The 25,716-nt window shown below is 48.2% G+C and overlaps 1 protein-coding gene across 1 annotated transcript in view; it reads right to left on the bottom strand.

Moving 5' to 3' along the window:
• Window positions 1-3,700: 3,700 nt before the first annotated feature.
• LOC145341306 (monoglyceride lipase-like) overlaps window positions 3,701-25,716 on the bottom strand; it is a 36,668-nt gene continuing 14,652 nt past the window's right edge. The window contains exons 5-7 of the mRNA XM_080186226.1: window positions 22,659-22,748; window positions 8,115-8,330; window positions 3,701-3,834 (exon numbers count right to left, since the gene is read on the bottom strand). Coding sequence (XP_080042352.1) covers window positions 3,721-3,834; window positions 8,115-8,330; window positions 22,659-22,748 — 420 coding nt within the window. The 3' untranslated portion in view covers window positions 3,701-3,720. The remainder of the gene's footprint in view (window positions 3,835-8,114; window positions 8,331-22,658; window positions 22,749-25,716) is intronic.

Raw genomic sequence — 25,716 nt, 5'->3', positions numbered from 1 at the left:
GTGAGGGGGGAAGCATTCAACAGGAGATCCCACTGGCAACAGCAAGACCAGAAGATCCCACTGCCGGCCAAAGACGAGATGCATCTTGCCACCATGAAACATGGGCCAGGTAACTCGATAAATCCCTCCCACTGTAACATCTGTACTGGGAGGTGAACAGAAACACGAGCATTTTGATGTAACAAATCTAATCAAGGTCGTCAGCTAATTTCATTCGATGGAAATATCTCAATTACCCAGTTAATTGAAGGATGTGTAATTAACAATTAGTGCTGAATTAGAAGCTGGTTTATGCTATTTCTGCCTTTTTTCATTTCCCAGCTGGCATGAACTTGGGACTCCATCAGGAACATGCACTATCCTTGACTGTGGAGCTTCAGCCCTGGAGGAGTAGGATCCCTGGAGAGATATTAAGAGGTTTAAAGGAAGGCATTTTTCTAAGTTTAAAATGTCTGTGCAATTAGTTGCAACCAATTCAGTCAATCCTTAAAATTCTTTTTATTCGTTTATGGGACATGGGCGTTGCTGGATGGCCAGCATTTATTGTCCATCCATAGTTGCCCTTCAGAGGATGGTGGTGAGCTGCCTTCTTGATCCACTGCAATCCCTGTGGTGTAGGTACACCCACAGTGCTGTTAGGAAGTTCCAGGATTTTGACGCAGGATTTTCTGACCATGCCCTCAGCTGGAATTATCCAGTCCCGCTGCAGTGAATGAAGATTTGGCTGAGTGCCAAATTCTCCATTCTTGCTGGCAGAGATGGAGAGGCGTGAAAGACCAGAAAATTCTGGCTTCCTCAATGAAATGATAAATTTCAGTTCACTAAATTGATTAATTCATCTATACTTGATTGACAATTTTTTGATTTTATTGATATTCAGAATTTACTTATAACAATAAACTTTGATATTATTTGCGAATTCAGGGTCTGAGTCTTTGCCGGATGGCTATATCTGTCAAACAAAATGAGTTTAAAAGGGCAAACTGGGATCCAGTGCAAAGCTAAATTAAATCAGGTCTAATTTTATCAAAAGATCCTTTTAAAATGTACACAGCTTTCACTGCGTAGGAAAAATATGGTTGCCATGTGTCACCATGTTCTGTATATGCTGTTGATATAACGAAATGAGTTTATGCCTGTGAAATGCTAGAATGTTTATTATACACAGTACATCCCACACAAGTATCCATTCATTCTCTGCAGAATCCCTACAGTGCAGAAAGAGTCTACCCCGACTCTCGAAAAGACAATCCCACCCTCTTTGTCCCCCACCTTATCCCTGTAACCCCGTGCATTTAGCATGGCTAACCCACCAGCCTGCACACCTTTGGACACTAAGGAGCAATTTAACATGGCCAATCCACCTAACCTGCGCATCTTTGGACATTAAGGGGCAACGTAACATGGCCAATTCATCTAACCCGCACATCTTTGGACACTAAGGGACAATTTAGCATGGTAAATCCACCCAACTTACATCTCTGGATTGTGAGAGGAAACCGGAGCACCCGGAGGAAGCCCGCACAGACACTGGGAGAACATGCAGGCACCGCACAGTCACCCAAGCAGGGATTCAGACCCAGGTCCCTGGTGCTGGGTTCCTAACCTCTACGCCATCGTGCCGCCCCATGTATTGTAGAGTGGTGGTTAAGATATTGAACCGGCAATCCCCAGACCTGAACTGATGATCTGCGTGAGCTAAGTTCAATTCCCACCGCAGGAACTGGGGGATTTGAATCCAGTTAATGAATCAAATCTGGAATGAATGGGTCCTGCTGACTGTGGCACAACTGGATTTCATTCTGTAAAACCCCATCTGGTTCAGTAATGTCCTTTAGGGAAGAGTTTCGGCTATCTAATATATCACTCCAGAGGCTCTGATGCAACCAAAATAAAAGCAGGAAATGCTGAGAGTCGTCAGCTCGTCTGGCAACATCTGTCAATGTACACACTTGTCTTACCAGCAATGCAGTCATCTTATGAATGAGGTAAAAATAAACCATAGCCACAATAAAATACAGACACCAATGGTATAGAGTTTAGTTCACTACAAATGTGAAATAAATCAGAAGTATGAGTCCATTTGTTCCTGTTTAATGATTGTGGATCAGTGTAGACACCTTGTAGCATACATAATGTTAGTATAAGACCTTCTGAAGCATTGATTCAAACAGAGTTCCTTCTGAGTTAATTAAAATATTTGCCGTGACACTACAAAACCAATCTGTAAATACAGTGGTTGCCCCATAATTCTGAGATTACCTCATTCTTCCATTGCCTCAATGTACATTCCTGGGAGCGAACACGATTGTAAGGTTCAGGCCACTGACTGAATCTCAGCAATGGAATCACAGTGCCTTTCATTTATTATGTGGGGGTTATAGGGTTCTGGGTGGGGGGCGGTGGCGGGGGGGGCATTCGAGTCTACCCCTGCATCTCACCAAAGCACCAACTCACTGGTTTGAGTGCAAGGTTGGAGTGGTTTCCCATCTCTGCCTGGTCAGGCGCTGGCCATCCTCCTCCACCCCCCCGCCACCTCATCCAGCAGATCCCAGAATCGAACATTTTAGCTAGCAGCCGGGGAGACTGGAGAAGCTGGGACTCTCGGTAAAGTGGAGAGGGTGAAGAGGGATTCAGTCGAGGTGTTAAAAATGATGAACCATTCCACTGGCAGGCAGGTCAGTGACCACAGGTACTTACAGAGAGCGGGAGCCCTCCCCTGTATTATTACATTGTCCGACACACCCTCATGTGGGTCAGGGACACGTGACGGCACAAATCAAATCAGCATTTCTACCAGAAGTTTGATCCTCAGTTTCAAAGATATGAAAATGCCTTGGGAAAGAGGAAGTGCGCTGGAAGAAGGATCCCGGGAGCTTTCGTAGTGCACTCTGGCAATTCATTTCATGCTTCTGTCTGCATTTCTGTGCAAATGGTAAATGAGTGGTCCTGTCTGCAGTGAACCGAGCAGAGAGTGAGGGAGCCCTGCAGTCTCACCTATCACGATACACTGGTGTGAATGAGTGATAACCCACCCCACCCACCTTCCCCCCTCCCCAGCAGTTTGGTTGACAAGGTTACACACACTGCAGGGCTGGTGGGTCTCAGAAGTCACCATGGATCTCAAGAGTTAAGCCTGCTCAATCCCTTCCTTGCACCCCACTCCCCCCCCCACCCCCGGCAACCCCAATTCCCTCCCCACCTTACCTTCCCCCCCCCCCAACCTGCATTGCCCCCCACAATTCCCCCAGTACACACTGTAGCGACCCTGCAATAACAGCAGGGGCCCTTGGTGCGGGGTGAGCGGAACCGATGAGCCGCAGACTAGGACTGAGAAACATTGACGGCCATCAGAGGACGTGTATCTCCCCAGTCAGAAACAACGGGTTCGCACAGAGACAGAAATCAATCTAATCACTGCTTCCAATGGTCTAATTGTACCTCATTTTGTTTCATCATTTTGTTTGGGGCACAGTCCCGAAACAGGTACTTGTTTTAACATAGTTGTCTTTTCTTACAAAAATGCTTTTTCTTTGATAATTACACGGTTTGAATTTGGTCTTACTCTACAACCCCCACCCCCCTTCCCCCAGAGCACTCCACCACCCCCCCCCTTCCCCCAGAGCACCCCACCCCACCCCCCCCCCCCCAATGGAACGCATCCATCCCTAACATCAATTAAATTGGTTCCTTGGTTAACTTTCTGCATTCAAACTTGACTCATTGTCGAGTCGATGGCATTCTCTCGTCGATCCACCTTCCAATCAACGCCATCACTTCCACCTGGACTCTGGGCACTTCCCGATGCAGCTGGTGGAAACACTTATTGAAGACCTGAAACAGATTCAGAAGAGACAGGCTAGGTAGCGTCACTGAGAGACTGGCATTGGAACGGGTAAAGGAAGCAAATGGAATACTAATCATAGAATCATAGAACCCTACAGTGCAGAAAGAGGCCCTTCGGCCCATCGAGTCTGCACCAAACTCAACCCCACCCAGGCCCTACCCCCATATTATACCCACTAATCCCGCTAGCCTGGACACTAAGGGGAAATTTCTTAGCATGGCCAATCAACCTAACCCCAACATCTTTGGACTGTGGGAGGAAACCGGAGCACCCGGAGGAAACCCACGCAGACACGAGGAGAATGTGCAAACTGCACACAGACAGTGACCGGAGCCGAGAATCGAACCCAGGGCCCTGGGGCTGGGAAGCAGCAGTGCTAACCACTGTGCTACCGTGCTGCCCAATCGGAGCCAAGAGAAGAATGTCTGCAAGGTGGGGCGGCACGCTGACACAGTGAGCCTCACAGCGATAGGGACCCGGGCTCGATTCCCGCCTTGGGTCACTGTCTGTGTGGAGTTTGCACGTTCTCCCCGAGTCTGCGTGGGTTTCTTCCGGGTGCTTCCACAGTCAAAAGACCTGTGGGTTAGGTGGATTGGCCAGGCTAAAATTGCCCCTTAGTGTCAAAGGGACTAGCTAGGGTAAACACATGGGGTGATGAGAATAGGGGCTGGGTGGGATTGTGGTCAGTGCAAACTTGATGGGCCGAATGGCCTCTTTCTACCCTGTAGGGATTAAATGAAGGGGGGTATTCCCGGAAAAGAAGGCGCAGTGAATTAAATACTAATACAATGGCAGCACAGTGATTGGCACAGCTGCCTCCCAGCACCAGGGACCTGCAGGGATAGAACCAGGATGGGACTGTTGTCGGTGTAGGCTTGATGGGCCAAATGGCCTCCTCCTGCACTGTAGGGATTCTATGATAATAGCAAAATACCCTGAATGCTGCAAATCTGATTTCTGGTGGAATGTCACCTATCTGAAACTTTATTCCTCTCTATTGCCAGACCTGCTGAGTATTTCCAGCATTTTCTATTTTAGTGCAGCTACTGTAGTATTTTGCTCTGTAATGAATGTAACTCATCATCCTCAGAAACATCCTGTTGTGTATTCACCAGTTTGTTGTATCCTTTTATATATCTGATTTACTGTAGCTCAATGCAAAGATGACACCATTCTTGAACTGTATCAGGATTACGTACAGCATATTTACGTATCTCAGTAACTACAGGATTTCTACACATATGTTTGAAGCTCAAGATTCTCTGGTGTTTATGGAAGGTACTGTTTATCTCCCAGAGGCAATAACCAGCTTAATCAATCAAGCACAGCAAACATAAATTAGCCAGAAGACTAACGTAATCAAACACAGATCAATGAAACCATTGAACTAGGATTTCATATATAATTAATTACTTCTACCATTATGCAGGTGAACTTGTATTCCTATGGCACCTTTTATCACCCCAGAATGTCCCAAAGTGCCTCACAGCCAATGAAATGCTTTTGTAGTGAAGTACATAGGAAATTTGGCATGTCAGCTAGGACTCTCATCAACTTTTACAGATGCACCATAGAAAGCATTCTTCCTGGTTGTATCACAGCTTGGTATGGGCTCCTGCTCTGCCCAAGACTGCAAGGAATTACAAAAGGTAGTGAATGTAGCCCAATCCATCACGCAAACCACCTTCCCATCCATTGACTGTGTCTACACTTCCTGCTGCCTCAGCAAAGCAGCATAATTAAGGACCCCACTCACCCTGACATTCTCTCTTCCACCTTCTTCCATCGGGAAAAAGATACAAAAGTCTGAGGTCACGTACCAACTGACTGAAGAACAGTTTCTTCCCTGCTGCTGTCAGACTTTTGAATGGACCTACCTTGCATTAAGTTGATCTTTCTCTACACCCTAGCTATGACTGTAACACTATATTCTGCACTCTCTTGTTTCCTTCTCTATGAACAGTATGCTTTGTCTGTTTAGCGTGCAAGAAACAATACTTTTCACTATATTAATACGTGTGACAATAATAAATCAAATCAAATCAAGTGTGTGACAGCCAATTTGCAAGATCCCCAAAACAGCAACATGATAATGAGGTGTTGTTGAGGGTTGGATGTTGGCACTGGGGAGAACTTGCCTGCTCTTCTTTGAGATTGTGCCATGGAATTTACTTCATTCAGCTGAGAAGACAGATGTGGACTTTGGGTTACCATGGCATCCAAAAGATGGCATCGCCAACAGTGCAGGGCTCCCTCAGTCCTCCACTGGATTCTGAACCAAGATGATGTTCTCAAGTCTCCCAGCTTGAACTGCGTGGATTTTTTCCGGGTGCTCTGGTTTCCTCCCACATATCAAGGATGTGCAGGTTAGGTGGATTGGCCATGGTAAATTGCCCCTTAGTGTCCAAAGGTGTGCAGGTTAGATGACTTAGCCATGGTAGATACATGGTGATCACAGAATCCTGACAGTGCAGAAGGAGACCATTTGGCCCATCAAGCCTACACCAACTACAATCCAACCCAGACCCTATCCCTGTAACCCCACATATTTACCCTGTTAATCCCCCTAATAAGAACATAAGAAATAAGAGCAGGAGTAGGCCATCTAGCCTTTTGAGCCTGCCCCACCATTGGCTGATCTGAAGTGGTTCAGTTCCACTTACCCGCCTGCTCCCCATAACCCTTAATTCCCTTATCAATCAGAAATCTATCTACCCGTGACTTAAACATATTCAATGAGGTAGCCTCCACCACTTCAATGGACAGAGAATTCCAGAGATTCACCCCCCACCGAGTGAAGACGTTCCTCCTCAACTCTGTTCTAAACTGCAACCCCCCTCACCCCTTATTTTGAGGCTGTGCCCTCTAGTTCTGGTTTCCTTTCTAAGCGGAAAGAATCTCTCTACCTGTACCCTATCCATCCTCTTCATTATCTTCTAGCCCCTTCATAATCTAAGGGACAATTTAACATGGCCAATCAACCTAACCCACACATCTTTGGATGGGGGGGGTGGTGGGTGAAATTGGAGCACCCGGAGGAAACCCACGCAGACACGGGGGTTGTGTACAAATTCCGCACAGACAGTGACCCAAGCTTGGAATTGAACCTGGGTCCCTGGCGCTGTGAGGCAGCAGTGCTAACCACTGTGCCACCGTGCCCACCCCAGAGTTACAGGGAGATAGGGCGGAAGGGAAGGCCTGAGTAAAATGCCCTTTCGGAGAGTCAGTGCAGACCCGATGGGCTGGATGGCCTCCTTCTGCACTGTAGGGATTCTACGGTTCCATTTCTCCCTCTCTAGCCCCGAAGAAGAGCCAGATGGACCTGAAACATTGACTCTGTTTTCCATCCCTCCAGATGCTGCCATCCCTGCTGAGATTTTGCAGCGTTCTCTGATAAAGGATCCAGTGGGATGGATCCGACATTCAGTGCGCAAGTGAACAGCAGGGGGACACCGCGGCTGAGTGAAGTGGGCGGGGGAGGTGGTGTTGCTCTGTTCTGGTGCTGGCAATCAGCGGCAGACCCTGAGACAGACAACATTGTGTCATCATCACTACCCTCAGGCTGGCTGCCATTCTGGCCATCCTGTCAGAATGTTTTGCTGCAATTGCCAAGGGCGTTGGTGAGGCCACACCTGGAGTAGTGTGCGCAGTTTTGGTGTCCTTATCTGAGGAAGGATGCCCTTGCTATAGAGGGAGCACAGCGAGGGTTTACCAGGCTGCTTCCTGGGATGGCAGGATGAGGAGAGACTGAGTGGGTTAGGATTATATTCACTGGAGTTTAGAAGAGTGACGGGGGAATCTCATAGAAACTGATAAAATTCTAACAGGGTTAGGCAGGGTAGATTCAGAAAGAATGTTCCCGATGGTGAGGGAGCCCAGAACTTGGGGTCACAGTCTGAGGATAAGGGGTAAACCTTCTCGAACTGAGGTGAGGAGAAATTTCTTCACCCACAGGGTGGTAAATGTGTGGAATTCACTCCCACTGAAAGTAGTTGAGGCCAAAATATTGTGTGATTTCAAGAAGAAATTAGGTATATCTCTTGAGGTTAAAGGGATCAAGGGATATGGGAGGGAAGGGGGGAATCAGATATTGAATTTGATGATTAGCCATGATCAAGATGAAGGGCGGAGCAGGCTCGAAGGGCTGAATGGCCTACTCCTGCTTCTAGCTTCCACGTTTCAGTGTCTCAGTGCTCACAACAGTAAATAATGGACTGTAGGGAAGATCCCAGGTGAACGTGGGCACCCAGGGAAGTAAAAGACTCACCTTCAATGTCTTGTCTGAGCTGCAGGCCAACCTGTACAGGAGGATGGAGCCCCTGATGTCACACAGCCGATCCGCGTCACCGTGTAAAATCAACATCGGCCAACTAATGGAGGGCAAAATCTTCTCGAGTTTGGCCACTGCTTCTAATACCTGCACGGTGAACTTTATCCTAAAAGGTCCATGGTAACTGAGGGGATCATTTTGAAAGTTGGCTACCTGGAAAAACCAAAATATGTCAATGTCACACGGTGGGACCTGGACGGATGGACAGTGGGAGTTAGTACCTGTGCCAATCATAGCAAACTAAAGCTGCAGAGGGGTTGTGCGAATGGCTTTGAGATGGAGAAACTTTGGCAGAGGCTCAATAATGGAAGGCAAGGTCGCTGAGGACAATGGAATGGAAGTGGAACTCCCTGCCTGCAGCAGCAGTGGACTGGCCAACTTTAAGGGCATTCAGATGGTCAGTGGATAGACATATGGATAATATTGGAATAGTTTAGGTTAGAGGGTCATTAGATTGGTTCCACTGGTCGGAGCAACATCGAGGGCCGAAGGGCCTGTACTGCGCTGGAATGTTCTATGTTCTAATGGTCAAGTTCAAGATTTGGTCAGTGCCAGAATGAGTTACCCAGACCAGCCGGCTGGATCAGACAATTTAACCAATACCAGAGCTCGCAACCTCATTAATTATTCACAGGCGAGTTCCCCTCTGACTCTCCTGGTGGGACAGCAGCTAATTCGCCCACCCTCAGTCGGTGCCACAGTTGAACACCAGTCCAGCACACTCACATCATCCTCTCCAGAGTGTCTTCACCTGACAGTGAGGGTATCACAGCCCAGAGGAATAAGGCTCGCACCTCAGTCCACCCACCCACCCACCCACCCATGCTTTCTCAGGCTCCCCCCTCACCCCCAGCCTCACCTCGCGCTTCACCCTCCGTCAAGCTTCGGAACTTCGTTGCAGAGTGCCGTGTCACGTATCGACACTGCTGTGTGGCACTGGGGAGATGGAGATCCCAACCCCAGGCACAGCACTGGTCTGACTCGGTGACACAGGAGGATCCATGAGTCCAATAGCACAGTGCTATCCAGTCTGGCATGGAGATGGAGGCAGGTGCCAGTCTGCCCTGGCAGAGTGGGGAACAGTGCATAGAAACTTAGAAGATTGGAGCAGAAAGAGGCCATTCGGCCCTTCAAGCCTGCTCCACCATCCATCACACTCATGGCTGATCATCCAACTCAATAGCCTAATCCTGCTTTCTCCCCATAACCTTTGATCCCATTCGCCCCAAGTGCTATATCCAGCTGCCTCTTGAATACATTCAATGTTTTGGCGTCAACTACTTCCTGTGGTAATGAATTCCACAGGCTCACCACTCTTTGGGTGAAGAAATGTGTCCTCACCTCCAGCCTAAATGGTCTACCCTGAATCCCCAGACTGTGACCCCCTGGTTCTGGACTTCCCCCACCATCAGGAATATCCTCCCTGCATCTACCCTGTCTAGTCCTGTTAGAATTTTATAAGCCTCTATGAGATTCCCCCCTCATTTGTCTGAACTCCAGCGAAAACAATCCTAACCCAGTCAATCTCTCCTCATACACCAGTCCCACCATCCAAGGAACCAGCCTGGTAAACCTTCGCTGCCAGTGGGCAGCTGTTTTAATGAGGGTTCATGAGATGCAGCTGACATTCATGCTACCAGCCAGCGGGGGGATTGACCTTCCGGTAAGCCACCACTGGGAGAATTGCCTCATGATTTTATCCTGGCGGGTTTCTGAGTTTTGGCCCCCCCCCAACTAGATTTCCCACTGCTGCCCGCTGCCAATCCCGCCATGGGCGCGATGGCAGAATTCCACTCAACATTCCAACCTTCTCCATCACCAATCCTGGGGAAGTCTGGCAAAACAGACCCTAGGGATGATGGAACACTGATATGTGGGAGCGAGGGAGTTACGCTGGGAGTCCTTAATGTTGACTCTTGATTCCCTGAAGTCACGTAGCATCAGGTCACACATGGGCAAGGAACTATCCTGCTGATCACCACCTAACCACAAAGACCCCACCCCTTCTACCTGACAGGACATCCCTCTTCCATGTTGAACATCATTTGGAAGCAGCATTGAGAGTGGAACGCACTCTGTATGGGGGGGGATTTCCATGCCCGTTGCCAAGAGTGACGCCAGTGCATCACTATCGAACTGGCCAAGGTTTACTGATAGCACAGTTGCTGGTGACTGGGTGATGGGAATGCGCAGAAGGCTGGAGATTCAATGGAGAGTTCACAAGGGATCTCTGGGGATAAAAAAGATGCGGCCTTGAAGGCACGGTGACACAGCGCCAGGGACCTGGGTTCAATTCCCGGCTTGGGTCACTGTTTGTGGGGAGTCTGCACATTCTCCCCATGTCTGTGCGGGTTTCCTCCGGGTGCTCCAGGTACCTCCCATAGTCTGAATGACGTGCTGATTAGGTGCATTGGCCCGAACAGGCGCCGGAGTGTAGCAACTAGGGGATTTTCACAGTAACTTCATTGCAGTGTTAATGTTAGCCTTACTTGTGACTAATAAACAAAATACTTTAAAGAAACGAGCATTTTAAGTTTGAGTCCAGGTGCCAAAGCTGGTTCATGGGGAAAAGAATGACGGACAGGTTGGATTTGGTGCAAGATATGGAGAGCAGTTTTTGAACAAGTTTGGGTTTTTTGGAGGTTAGAGTGTGGAAGGCAGTGGGAATGTGGAGTTGTCGAGTCCAGAGGATTACTTTTCACATTTTCCTATAATCAGCTTGAAGCAGACAGCGTGTACTCACATTCACTGGGAGCTAGGTAAGCACTTGACATGTCATAAGTATGTTCCTGTCAGGCAGGGAGGAAGTGGTCAAACGAGGGAACCGTGGGTTTACTAAAGAAGTTGAATCTCTTGTGAAGGGGAAGAAGGAGACTGATGTCAAGATGAGACGTGAAGACTCAGTTAGAGTGCTCAAGAGTTACAAGTTAGCCAGGAAAGACCTAAAGAGAGAGCTAAGCAGAGCCAGGAGGGGACATGAGAAATCTTTGGCAGGTAGGATCAAGGAAAACCTTGAAGTTTTCTATAGGAATGTCAGAAATAAAAGAATGACTAGGGTGAGATTAGGGCCAGTCAAGAACAGTAGTGGGAAGTTGTGTGTGGAGTCTGAAGAGATAGGAGAGGCGCTAAATGAATATTTTTCGTCAGTATTCACACAAGAAAAAGACAATGTTGTCAAGGAGAATACTGAGATACAGGCTTCTGGGCTAGACGGGATTGAGATTCATAAGGAGGAGGTGTTAGCAATTCTGGAAAGTATGAAAATAGATAAGTCCCCTGTGCCGCATGGGATTTATCCTAGGATTCTCTGGGAGGCTAAGGAGGAGATTGCTGAGCCTTTGGCTTTGATCTTTAGGTCGTCATTGTCTACAGGTATAGTACCAGAAGACTGGAGGATAGCAAATGTTGTCCCCTTGTTCAAGAAGGGGAGTAGAAACAACCCTGGAAATTATAGACCGGTGAGCCTTACTTCTGTGGTGGGCAAAGTTTTGGAAAGGATTATAAGAGATAGGATTTATAATCATCTAGAAAGGAATAATTTGATTAGGAATATTCAACACGGTTTTGTGAAGGGTAGGTCATGCCCCGCAAACCTTATCGAGTTCTTTGATCAGGTGACCAAAGAGGTGGATGAGGGTAAAGCAGTTGATGTGGTGTATATGGATTTCAGTAAAGCGTTTGAGAAGGTTCCCCACGGTAAGCTATTGCAGAAGATACAGAGGCATGGGATTGAGGGTGATTTAGCGGTTTGGATCAGGAATTGGCTAGCTGTAAGAAGACAGAGGGTGGTGGTTGATGGGAAATGTTCATAAGAACGTAAGAACATAAGAAATAGGAGCAGGAGTAGGCCATCTAGCCCTTCGAGCCTGCCCCGCCATTCAATAAGATCATGGCTGATCTGTCGTGGCTCAGTTCCACATTCCCGCCCTCTCCCCATAACCCTTAATCCCCCCTCTTATCAAAAACCCATCAACCTGGAGTTCAGTTACTAGTGGTGTACTGCAAGGATCTGTTTTGGGGCCACTGCTGTTTGTCATTTTTATAAATGACCCACATGAGGGTGTAGAAGGATGGTATAGTAAATTTGCAGATGACATGAGAAATCTTTAGCAGGTAGGATCAAGGAAATCTTAAAGTTTTCTATAGGTAGGTCAGGAATAAAAGAATGACCAGGGTAAGAACATAACATAAGACCATAAGAAATAGGAGCAGGAGTAGGCCATCTAGCCCTTCGAGCCTGCCCCGCCATTCAATAAGATCATGGCTGATCTGTCGTGGCTCAGTTCCACATTCCCGCCCTCTCCCCATAACCCTTAATCCCCTCTCTTATCAAAAACCCATCAACCTGCGTCTTAAAAATATTTAGCAAGGTAGCCTCCACCACTTCAACGGGCAGAGAATTCCAGAGATTCACCACCCTTTGAGTGAAGAAATTCTTCCTCAACTCCATTCTAAACCGCCCCCCCTTTATCTTGAGGCTGTGCCCCCTAGTCCTAGCGAGCTATCTTGGATCTGGTGCTATGTAATGAGGCGGGTAGAATTAGGGACCTTGCGGTGAAGGATCCTCTTGGGGAGAGTGATCATTGTATGGTGGAGTTTCTGGTGCAGATGGAGGAGGAGAAAGTGGGTTCCCGGACACGCGTACTTTGTTTGAATAGAGGGGAGTACGGTAGGATGAGAGAAGAATTGGCGAATGTGGACTGGGGGAGCGCGTTGGAGGGAGGGTCTGCTGAGGAGCAGTGGAGGATCTTTAAGGAGATCTTTCTTGGTGTTCAGCGGAAATTTATTCCGATGGTCAAACAGGACCGTAGGAGGAGAGGTAATAAGCCGTGGATAACGAAGGAGGTGAAGGAAAGTGTTAAATTAAAAGTGGAGGAATTTAGAGTAGCTAAGAGTAGTGGGCGAGAAGAGGATTGGGAGAGGTTTAAATGTCAACAAAGATTGACAAAGAAGTTGATAAAGAAGGGTAGGAGAAACTGTGAAGCTGGGCTAGCGCTTAATATAAAAAAGGATAGCAAGAGTTTTTATAAATATATAAAAAGGAAGAGGCTGGCTAGGGTGAACGTTGGTCCTTTAGAGGATGAGAAAGGGGACCTAGTGGTAGGGGATGGGGATATGGCTAAGGTATTGAATAACTTTTTTGTTTCTGTCTTCACGGAGGAGGACGTGAATAATTTGCTGGGTGTTAGTGATGGAAAGGTGGTAGGACTGGAGGGTCTTAATGACATTACTGTTACTAGAGAGGCGGTGCTCGACAGACTGGAGGGGCTGATTGAATATAAGTCCCCAGGACCGGATGGAATGCATCCGAGGGTTCTGAAAGAAATGGCGGAGGTGATAGTGGATGCCATGGTGGTTATTTTCTAGACGTCGCTGGATTCCGGGGAAGTGCCGGAAGATTGGAAAACGGCTAATGTTATGCCGTTGTTTAAGATGGGTGCCAGGCAAAAGGCGGGGAATTATAGGCCGGTTAGTTTAACGTCTGTGGTAGGTAAAATGTTAGAATCCGTCATTAAGGAGGAAATTGCGAGGCATCTTGAAGGGAATTGCTTGATAGAGCAGACGCAGCACGGTTTCATTAAAGGGAAGTCGTGTCTGACAAATTTACTGGAGTTCTATGAGGATGTGTCTAGGGCAGTGGATAGAGGAGAGCCGGTGGATGTGGTCTTTCTGGATTTTCAGAAGGCGTTTGACAAAGTACCTCACAAGAGGTTATTGCAGAAGGTCGAGGGACATGGAGTTGGGGGTAGGGTGTTAGCGTGGATAGAGGATTGGTTGTCAAATAGGAGGCAGAGAGTGGGGGTCAATGGGTGCTATTCGGATTGGCGGATGGTGACTAGTGGAGTGCCCCAGGGGTCGGTGCTGGGGCCTCAGCTTTTTACCATTTATATAGATGATCTGGAGGAGGGAACCGAGTGTAGGGTGTCGAAATTTGCTGATGACACCAAGATTGGGGGAACGGCAAATTGTGCGGAGGGTGTGGAGAGTCTGCAGAAGGATCTAGATAGGCTGGGCGAATGGGCCAGGAAATGGCAAATGGAATTTAATGTTGGCAAGTGTGAGGTGGTCCACTTTGGTAGGAATAATGGTAGGAAGGACTATTACTTACGTGGCGAAAAACTGCAGCAGGCGACGGTGCAGAGGGACCTCGGGGTCCTTGTGCATGAGTCACAAAAACCCAGCCTGCAGGTGCAGCAGGTGGTCAGGAAGGCGAATGGGATGCTGGCCTTCATAGCGAGGGGGACTGAATATAAAAGTAGGGAGGTCTTGCTGCAGCTGTATAGGGCATTGGTGAGGCCGCAGCTGGAGTACTGTGTGCAGTTTTAGGCGCCGCACCTGCGCAAAGATATTTTGGCCTTGGAGGGAGTGCAGAGGAGGTTTACTAGGCTGATACCGGAGTTGAGGGGGTTGAGCTATGAGGAGAGGCTGAATAAGCTAGGCTTGTACTCGTTAGAGTTTAGAAGAATGAGGGGAGATCTCATTGAGACGTATAAGATGATGAATGGGATGGATAGGATAGAGGTGGAGAGACTCTTCCCGCTCAAAAAAGACAGTAGGACTAGGGGGCACAGCCTCAAGATAAAGGGGGGGCGGTTTAGAACGGAGTTGAGGAGGAACTTCTTCACTCAAAGGGTGGTGAATCTCTGGAATTCTCTGCCCGTTGAAATGGTGGAGGCTGCCTCGCTAAATATTTTTAAGACACGGGTTGATGGGTTTTTGATAAGAGAGGGGATTAAGGGTTATGGGGAGAGGGCGGGAAAGTGGAACTGAGCCACGACAGATCGGCCATGATCTTATTGAATGGCGGGGCAGGCTCGAAGGGCTAGATGGCCTACTCCTGCTCCTATTTCTTATGTTCTTATATTCTTATGTTCTCTCCACCTCTATCTTATCCATCCCATTCATCATCTTATATGTCTCAATGAGATCTCCCCTCATTCTTCTAAACTCTAACAAGTACAAGCCAAGTTTATTCAGCCTCTCCTCATAGCTCAACCCCCTCAACTCCGGTATCAGCCTAGTAAACCTCCTCTGCACTCCCTCCAAGGCCAAAATATCCTTGCGTAAGTGCGGTGACCAAAACTGCACACAGTACTCCAGCTGCGGCCTCACCAATGCCCTATACAGCTGCAGCAAGACCTCCCTACTTTTATATTCAATCCCCCTCGCTATGAAGGCCAGTATCCCATTCGCCTTCCTGACCACCTGCTGCACCTGCAGGCTGGGTTTTTGCGACTCATGCACAAGGACCCCGAGGTCCCTCTGCACCGTCGCCTGCTGCAGTTTTTTGCCACGTAAGTAATAGTCCTTCCTACCATTATTCCTACCAAAGTGGACCACCTCGTATTTGCCAACATTAAATTCCATTTGCTAGTTCCTGGCCCATTCGCCCAGCCTATCAGATGCGATGGGCCGAAGGGTCTTTTCTGTGCTGTAAAACCCTATGGCCACATTTTGAATGCACCTCCCTTGGCCATCCAATGCTGGGCTCCCAAAGCTCGTGATTCCAAATAAACCTGTTGGACTTTTAACCTGGTGTTGAGAGATTTCTCACTGCGTTAACCCCAGCCTAACGCCGGCATCTCCACCTCACCCAAATGCTGGGAGTGGGACTCGAATCTGGGGCTTCTGACACAGCGGCAAGGGGTACTAACCCACTGAAACCACGAGAGCTCCATCAGGTCTGTATACCTCAGTCAAACCATAATGCCGTGTTTCTCTAACTCTGCTGGTGGCTGCTATATAACAGGACGGACAGTCCGAGCTGTGGGGAACGGTGCTGCGCTCAGTGGGTTAATGTGCGCCGTGTTTACAGCGATGAATGGGAAATTGTAGAGTGTGTGCTGGGTCGCGTTTTGCTCAGTCGTTCCAGCAGCCATCACACGATCAACACCTTCAGTAATAACCCTTCATTACTCGACCTTTGAACAGGTTCCGTCATGAAGGGCGTCTCCTAGGAGACGGCGTGTAATCGTGTGCTGTTAGTCGGTAATCTCTCCTCCCTCCCAGCTTTCCTCGGAATATCTATCCGTCCACCTTACGACTCTCGAGGAATAATCACACTTCCACACACAGGGCAGGATTTGTCCTTTGTCCAGTGTGTTAGTCACTCAGAGTCGTGTATTTAACAATAAAGAATGATATTAAATGGCAGCATTGCTGAGGATCACACACTGCACAGGGAAATATTTTAACCATATTTGTTCTTTCAACTGTTACCACTGCCTCTATTTGGGTTCACAACTCTGAACAATCCAAGAATCAAACTCAAATTTGACAACAACAGCAAGATTCAGACTGGACCCTTCACAGACAAATCGTCCCAAATGTTCAGCAAGTGTGCGTCAGTCGAGACGGGCTGAACTGGTCTCGAACCCGTGACCCTTCGTCTTGGTGTTGGTATTAAGCCAGGTTGACCCCAGTGTGAAGAAGCTGTTCTTGAGTCAGTTGGTACATGACCTCAAACAAAACTCTGAGGTCACGTGCCGACCATCTCAAGAACAGCTTCTTCCCTGCTGCCGTCAGACTTTTGAATGGACCCACCTCGCATTAAGCTGATCTTTCTCTACACCCTAGCTATGACTGTAACACTACATTCTGCACCCTCTCCTTTCCTTCTCTATGAACGGTATGTTTTGTCTGTACAGCGTGCAGGAAACAATACTTTTCACTGTATGTTAATACATGTGACAATAATAAATCAAATCAAATTGTACACTATATCCTGGGCATTACGGGGCAATTTGATTGCGACAGAAGACACAGGGTAACAAGTGGCTGCCCCCCTTCATGTCCTTGCGTTCCCTATCTTGGTCACATTGGAGAGAGATCAAAATCTGGAGGTTACCCCCGGCTGGATAAATTTGGATTACATTTCTTCAAGATTAAAATGTCAGCCATTTGATTTCTCCAAAAGATCTGAGTGTGAAGAGTTGGCACGGTGGCACAGTGGGTTAGCACTGCTGCCTCTCAGCGCCAGAGATCGGGTTCGACTCCCAGCTTGGGTCACTGTCTTTGCAGAATCAGCACGTTCTCCCCGTGTCTGCATGGGTTTCCACCAGGTGCCGGTTTCCTCCCAAGGTCTAAAGAAGTGCGGGTTAGGTGGATTGGCCATGTCTCCAAAGAAGTGCGGGTTAGGTGGACTAGCAGAGTGAATATGTGGGGTTACAGGAATAGGGAAAGGGGTGGATCTGGGTAAGATGCTCTGTCAGAGAATCAGTGCAGTCTTGAGGGGCCGAATGGCCTTCTTCTTCTGCACTGTAGGGATTCAGTGATTCTATGACTCTAAATAAATTGACGGAAAGCAGAGAGTAGGAGCAAAGGCTAGTTATACAAAGTGGGAGAAAGATAGAGCTGGAAGTATAACACAACTGGATCAAAGTCCTGGTTCTCGCCCTAACCCGCGGGCTCTGCTGTTAAAAATCCATCACCAAGGACAACTCCAGATGGACAATAAATGCTGGCCAAGCAGCCATGTCGACATCCCGAGAAAGAATGAGCATTGGAATGGGTGCAAAATAAATCCAAAAGGACGATACCAGAAATGTGAGGCTTTATCTATTGAAGAAGGAAGAACAGGTGAGCATTTTATTATAGTGAATTAGAGAATTCAAAAGAACCCAGAGAATAGTAAGACTGTGAAACTTGCTGCTATGTGAAGGGAAATACTACTCAGAGAGAGAGAGAGGGTGCAGAGAGGGAGAGAGGGCACAGGGGGAGAGAGAGGGCATAGGGGGAGAGAGAGGGCACAGGGGAGAGAGAGAGGGCACAGGGGAGAGAGGGGACAGAGAGAGGGGGAGAGAGGGGACAGAGAAAGAGAGAGGGGGGGACAGAGAGAGAGAGAGGGAGAAAGGGGGCAGAGAGAGAGGGGACAGAGAGAGAGAGAGAGGGAGAAAGGGGGCAGAGAGGGAGGGGACAGAGAGGGAAAGGGAGCAGAGAGAGAGGGACAGGGTGCAGAGAGAGAGAAGGGTGGCACGGTAGCACAGTGGGTTAGCACTGCTGCTTCACAGCTCCAGGGACCTGGATTCAATTCCTGGCTCGGGTCACTGTCTGTGTGGAGTTTGCACATTCTCCTCGTGTCTGCGTGGGTTTTCTCCAGGTTCCTCGGTTTCCTCCCACAGTCCAAAGATGTGCAGGTTAGGTTGATTGGCCATGTTAAAATTGCCCCTTAGTGTTCAGGGATGCTTAGGTTAGAGGGATTAGTGGATAAAATATGCAGGGATATGGGGGTAGGGCCTGGGTGGGATTGTGGTCGGTGCAGACTTGATGGGCCGAAGGGCCTTTTTCTGCACTGTAGGGTTCTAAGGAGAGGGTGCAGAGAGAGAGAGGGCGGGGGGGGGGAACAGAGAGAGAGGGTGGGGCAGAGAGAGAGAGAGAGGGGACAGAGACAGAAAGAAGACAGAGACAGAGAGCGGGTGCAGAAAGTGGGGGCAGAGTGGGTAGCAGAAAGAGGGATTGCTGAAGAAATACACAATCTCTCAGCAATCCTCCGCCAGCTCCCAACCCGCACCCCGCACCCTCCTTACGAAGCTGTTACAGCCCCCTGTTCAAACACAACCGGCCTGATGATCAAGAATAAAGTTGAAATCGGAAGCAAGGAAATAGAGATTAAAAACGCCAAGAACAGCGACTGCCAACAAAATGGTGACGTTGGCTCGATGGGCTTATGTAACTTACCAAGTGTAAGTTTAAAAGCACAACGTGCTGCTTCTGGGAGAGAGACAGAGAGAGGGGGAAGAAGTGTTAGGGCTTTTAGCTGGCATTAAAACCGATAAAACTCCGGGGCCCGATTGCATTTATCCTAGGCTGCTTAGAGAGGCGAGGGATGAGATTGCTGGGCCTCTGACGTGAATCTTTGTCTCTTCTTTGGACACAGGTGAGGTCTCAGAGGACTGGAGGATAGCGAACGTGGTACCGTTGTTTAAAAAGGGTAGGAGGGATAGCCCGGGTAACTATAGGCCGGTGAGCTTAACGTCAGTGGTAGGTAAGTTGATGGAGAGGATTCTTAGGGATAGGATGCATGCGCACTTAGAGCGTTGCGATCTGATTAAGGATACGCAGCATGGCTTTGTAAAAGGGAAGTCTTGCCTTACAAATCTGGTAGAATTAATTCTTTGAGGAGGTGACAAAAATGGTCGACGAAGGACGAGCCGTTGATGTGGTCTATATGGATTTCAGTAAGGCGTTTGACAAAGTCCCTCATGGTAGGTTGGTACAGAAGATTAAAGCTCATGGGATATGTGGTCAGGTATCTAGATGGGTAGAGAACTGGCTTGCAAAGAGGAGTCAGAGGGTAGTAGTGGAGGGGTCCTTTTCTAGCTGGCGGTCTGTCACTAGTGGTGTGCCACAGGGCTTGGTACTGGGACCTCTTCTCTTTGTAGTGTATATAAATGATTTGGAAGAGGGAGTAAGTGGTGTGATCAGCAAATTTGCTGATGACACCAAGATGGCTGGATTGGCGGGCAGTGAGGAGCAGTGTCTGGCATACAGCGGGATATTGATAGGCTGGTATATTGGGCAGATATGTGGCAAATGGAGTTTAATCCGGACAAATGTGAGGTGATGCATTTTGGCTGGAATAATGTAGGGGGGAGTTATATGGTAAAGGGTAAGCCCGTAAGGAGTATAGAATCACAGCGAGACCTGGGGGTGCAAGTGCACAAGTCTTTGAAGGTGGCAGTGCAAGTGGAGAGTGTGGTGAAGAAAGCTTATAGAACATAGAACATAGAACATTACAGCGCAGAACAGGCCCTTCGGCCCACGATGTTGCGCCGACCAGTTACAAAAACAATGACCCACTAGCCTATACCAATCCCTTTTCGTCCATAAACCTATCCAGAGATCTCTTAAACGCCCCCAAACTAGACGCATTTACAACTGCAGCAGGCAGGGCATTCCAATCCCTCACCACCCGCTGGGTAAAGAACCTACCCCTGACATCCGTCCTGTAGCTACCCCCCCTTAATTTAAAGCCATGCCCCCTCGTGCTAGCTTTCTCCATCCGAGGAAAAAGGCTATCACTATCCACCCTATCTAAACCTCTAATCATCTTATATGTTTCAATAAGATCCCCTCTTAGCCGCCTTCTTTCCAACGAAAACAACCCTAAATCCCTCAGTCTCTCCTCATAGGACCTGCCCACCATACCAGGCACCATCCTAGTAAACCTCCTCTGCACCCTCTCCAACGCCTCCACGTCCTTCTTGTAATGCGGGGACCAGAACTGCACACAGTACTCCAAGTGCGGCCGCACTAGAGTAGTGTACAGTTGCAACATTACACTGCGACTCCTAAATTCAATCCCCCTACCAATAAACGCCAATACACCGTACGCCTTCTTAACAACCTTATCTACTTGATTCCCAACTTTCAGGGATGTTAGCCTTTATAGGAAGGGGTATAGAATATAAGAGCTGGAGTCTAATGTTGCAGTTGTACAGAACGTTGGTTAGGCCGCATTTAGAGTACTGCGTCCAGTTCTGGTCGCCTTACTACCGGAAGGACATGGAGACTCTGGAGAGAGTGCAGAGGAGGTTTACCAGGATGTTGCCTGGTATGGAAGGACTGGGGTATGAGGAAAGATTGAAGAAATTGGGGCCCTTTTCCCTTGAAAGACGCTGACTGAGGGGGGATCTAATAGAGGTATATAAGATTATGAAGGGTATAGGTAGAGTAAACAGAGGTAAGCTATTTCCTATGATAGAGACACGTAGGACAAGGGGCCATGGACTTAAGGTGAGGGGGAAGAGGTACAACACAGATATTAGGGGGAGGTTTTTCACACAGAGGGTAGTGGGGGTATGGAATGCTCTGCCAAGTAAGGTGGTGAAGGCAAACACGCTAGAGTCATTTAAGAGTAACTTAGACAGGCACATGACTGTGACTTAGACTTAGACAGGTTGCAGAGCTGGGCCGAGAGGTGGCGGATGGAGTTTAATGCGGAGAAGTGTGAGGTAATTCACTTTGGTAGGAATAACAGATGTGTCGAGTATAGGGCTAACGGAAGGACTCTGAATAGTGTGGATGAACAGAGGGATCTAGGTGTATGTGTACATAGATCCCTGAAAGTAGGGAATCAAGTAGATAAGGTTGTTAAGAAGGCATACGGTGTCTTGGCGTTTATTGGTAGGGGGATTGAATTTAGGAGTCGCAGCGTCATGTTGCAACTGTACACAACTCTGGTGCGGCCGCACTTGGAGTATTGTGTGCAGTTCTGGTCCCCACATTATAGGAAGGATGTGGAGGCTTTGGAGAGGGTGCAGAGGAGGTTTACCAGGATGTTGCCTGGTATGGAGGGGAGGTCCTATGAGGAGAGACTGAGGGATTTGGGATTGTTTTCGCTAGAAAGAAGGCGGCTAAGAGGGGATCTTATTGAAACATATGAGATGATTAGAGGTTTAGATAGGGTGGATAGTGATAGCCTTTTTCCTCGGATGGAGAAAGCTAGCACGAGGGGACATGGCTTTAAATTAAGGGGGGGTAGTTATAGGACGGATGTCAGGGGTAAGTTCTTTACCCAGAGGGTGGTGAGGGATTGGAATGCCCTGCCTGCTGCAGTTGTAAATGCGCCTAGTTTGGTGGCATTTAAGAGATCCGTGGATAGGTTTATGGATGAAAAGGGATTGGTTTAGGTTAGAGGGTCATTGTTTTTTAATTGGTCGGCGCAACATTGTGGGCCGAAGGGCCTGTTCTGCGCTGTAATGTTCTATGTTCTATGTTCTATGACTGGGTTGGAGATGGGTGGATAGAGGAGATTGTTTTAAATAAGGGTCATTAGCATTGGGGCAACCCTGGTAAGGTAAATGGATATGGTACAATAATAATGTTTTTTTTTCCTTTTCATTCACAGGTTTTAAGTCAGTCCACCTCGTGTCCAACGAGGGGCATACACGCGATGGGTCGTACTGGGGCTGCTCTTGGTTGTTCGAGATTGGCCTAGTGCTTCATGTCGTTAGTGTGTGCCTAAACTGGACCAGATACTGGGCAAGACGACAGCTCAGTGACTATCGCTGATTGCTGTGCAGACATATGGATTTGGGCCGGTGTCTGTGGGAGTTTGCGCATGCTCCCCATGCTTGCGTGGGTTTTCTCCGGGTGCTCTGGTTTCCTCCCACACCCCAAAGATGTGCTGTTAGGCTGATTGGCAGTAATAAATTGTCCCTAAATCAGATTCCCTCAATCTGGATGGCCATAAAACATTAGACAGGGGTCGTGGGTGGAGAGGGGGACTGGTGGTGTTGAGATGGCGGTGCGGGCTCGTTGGGCCGAAGGGCCTGTTTCCCGGGCTGATTTTGTTCTTTGTTCTTTGTTCTTTGAGAGAGCGCACCTCTAATTAATAGACCCAATATCACAGATGAATGAGGGAGGCAGTCAAAGTGCTTGCTGCCGGCTCACGGTGTGACGGTGAAGAGGTCTTCAGATAGGATCCATTAAATTCTTTACTTCAAATGTGAGAAGAGAAACGAGTCACTAAAAACCTACCTCGGCCTCTGACCTTGAAAGCCACTGAGGATCCAAGTATCCTAAGGGTAGATTTGGTACGACGTAATACATCAGTTTGGCACAGATCATCTACAGTGGGAGACAGAGAGAGTGTCCAAGTGAGTCCGGTTCTTTATCCTGATCCGCATTTCACCCAGTTTCCTGGAGGGGTTTCACTGCCCTCTGTGAGAGTACCAGCTTCCCTCTTGTGGAAGCCACTGACCCGGGCACCAGTTCACCACTGGGGTGAAAGGTCACAGTTTGGTTCCGAGACCTCCAAACTTAACTTCCCGACACAAATTACCCTCTAGACACAGCTGGGACTCGGCAAAACAAATCCATGGAGTGGGGACAAGTTGTGTTTTAGATACTGGCTTGAGGAGTAAGGTAAGAGGGTGGGAAATTGGGATTAAAGGAGGATGAAAAGGCTGCCGTAACTGTGGATTGTGTTAAAACGTTAATGGATGCTGCTCTATATTCGTGGGATGAGTTCGAAGACATGAACAGCCTTTTATTATCCTTAATTTTTCCCGTGAGGACAAGTTAACAGAAGCTGGCTTGCTTTTCTCAGGAAAAGAGGAGAGGTCGGGATTACAGAGGAAATGGACGGAATCGACACAGTCAAATCGACCCAACTTCGTGGGCGACACGGTGGCACAGTGGGTTAGCACTGCTGCCACGCAGCACCAGGGACCCGGGTTCGATTCCCGGCTCGGCTCACTGTCTGCGTGGAGTTTGCACGTTCCCCCCGTGTCTGCGTGGGTTTCCTCCGGGTGCTCCGGTTTCCTCCCACAGTCTGAAAGTTGTGTGGGGATTAGACGGATTGGCCGTGCTAAGCTGCCCCTTAGCGTCGCACAGGTGCGTAGCAGGGTAAATGTGTGGGGTGGCGGGGATAGAGCCTGGGTAGGATGTTCTGTCAGAGGGTCAGTGCAGACTTGACGGGCCGAACGGCCTGTAAGGATTCTATGATTTTAAAATGAGATGATTTAGAGGGCGAAGGGAAGCCTGGAAGAGTTTCTCCAGCCAAAAGGGACACCGATTTGTGGAACAGTCTCGGCAGCCCAGGAGGAGAAATAAAACAGTAAAATTGGGGGAATGAGAATACCAGGTCAAACTGTTTATGGGAGGATAACTCAGGTCAGTTTGTGGCCAAGCCAGTATTAATCTCACTTTCGAACTCTGGAACATGATCGCGGCTGATTCCTCATGTCGTAAGGAACACAAGACCGAGGCACGATCTCCTCACTGGCTGTTTAATATCTCCAGGCACAAACTGGATAGATGAGGACAACTTACTTTCACTGGCTGGAGATTCTATACCGAGGGGACGTAGTCTAAATATTAGGGCCAGGCCGTTCAGGAGCAGCGATGTTAGGAAGCACTTCGACACACCAAGTGTGGGAGAGGTTTGGAATTCTTGGCCACGCACAGCAGCTGATGCCAGATCAAATCGTTATCTTTAAATCGTGGACAGATCAATTTTTGTTAAAGCAAAGATACGAAGGGAAATGGGCCAAAAACAGGGAGATGGTGTTAAGCAAATTAGTGGTATTATCGCTTGGGTATTAATCTAGAAACTCAGCTAATAGGAACATAGAAAATAGATGCAGGCCATTGAACCTGCACGATCATTCAATATGACCAAGGTTGATCATTCACTTTCAATATCCCAATCCCACTTTCTCTCCATACCCCTTGATCCCTTTAGCTGCAAGGGCCACGTCCAGTTCCCTCTTGCACACGTCTAACGAATCAGCCCCAACAGCTTTCTGTGGTCGAGAATTCCGCAGGTTCATAACTCTCTGAGTGAAGAAGTTCTTCCTCATAAGAGCATAAGAACATAAGAAATAGGAGCAGGAGTAGGCCATCTAGCCCTTCGAGCCTGTCCCACCATTCAATAAGATCATGGCTGATCTGAAGTGGATCAGTTCCACTTTCCTGCTTTCTCCCCATAACCCTTAATTCCCTTGTCTGTCAAAAACCTATCTACCCGTGACTTAAATATATTTAGCGAGGTAGCCTCCACCACTTCAATGGGCAGAGAATTCTAGAGATTCACCACCCTTTGAGTGAAGAAGTTCCTCCTCAACTCCGATCTAAACTGCGCCCCCCTTATCTTGCGGCTGTGCCCTCTAGTCCTGCTGTCCTTTCTATGCGGGAAGAATCTCTCTACCTCTACCCTATCCATCCCCTTCATTATCTTATACGTCTCTATAAGATCCCCCCTCAGCCTTCTAAACTCCAACGAGTACAGACCTAGTCTATTCAACCTCTCTTCATAAGTTAACCCCTTCATCTCCGGTATCAGCCTGGTGAACCTGCTCTGTACTCCCTCCAAGGCCAATATATCCTTTTGCATCCTTTCTTCATCTCAGCCCTGAATGACTTACCCCTTATTCTTAGACTGTGACCCCTAGTTCTACACTTACCCAACACGGGGAACACTCTTCCCGCATCTAGCCTGTCCAGTCCCATCAGGATTTTATTTATTCTATCAAATCCCCTCTCATTCTTCTAAATTCCAGTGAATACAAGCCCAATTGATCCAATCTCTCTTCATGTGTCAGTCCTGCCATTCCAGCAATCAGTCTGGGGACCTGGATTCAAGTGCCCCCACGGAAGCTGGTAGATCTGGAATGAAGAATCTACTGATGACCAGGAAACCATTGTTGATTGTTGGAAAAACGCATCTGGTTCACTAATGTCCATTAGGGAAGGAAATCTGCCGTCCTTACCTGGTCTGGCCTACATGTGACAAGCCCAATGTGGTTGACTCTCAACTACCCTCTGAAATGGCCTCACGAGCCACTCAATTGAGAGCAACAATGGATGGGCAATAAATGCTGGCCAGCCAGCAACGCCCATGTCCCACGAATGAATAAAAAAAAAGCGATTAAAAAAAGGATCAACCCGTGATCTCATTGAGTGGTGGCAGAACAGGCTGGAGGGGCCAAAGGGCCTACTCCTGTTCCTATGAAAGTAAAGTTTTCGAGCAGTACCCCGATCGACACTCCTCCCTCAACCAGTAACCCCTCTCTAAATCAAAACAAATTAATTA

Source organism: Carcharhinus amblyrhynchos, chromosome 3 (assembly GCF_965287045.1).
Source record: "Carcharhinus amblyrhynchos chromosome 3, sCarAmb.v2.hapA, whole genome shotgun sequence".
NCBI classification, from domain to species: Eukaryota; Metazoa; Chordata; class Chondrichthyes; order Carcharhiniformes; family Carcharhinidae; genus Carcharhinus; species Carcharhinus amblyrhynchos.
The sequence above is the reverse complement of the archived record's forward strand: the minus strand, read 5'-3'. Positions and strand labels throughout refer to the sequence as shown.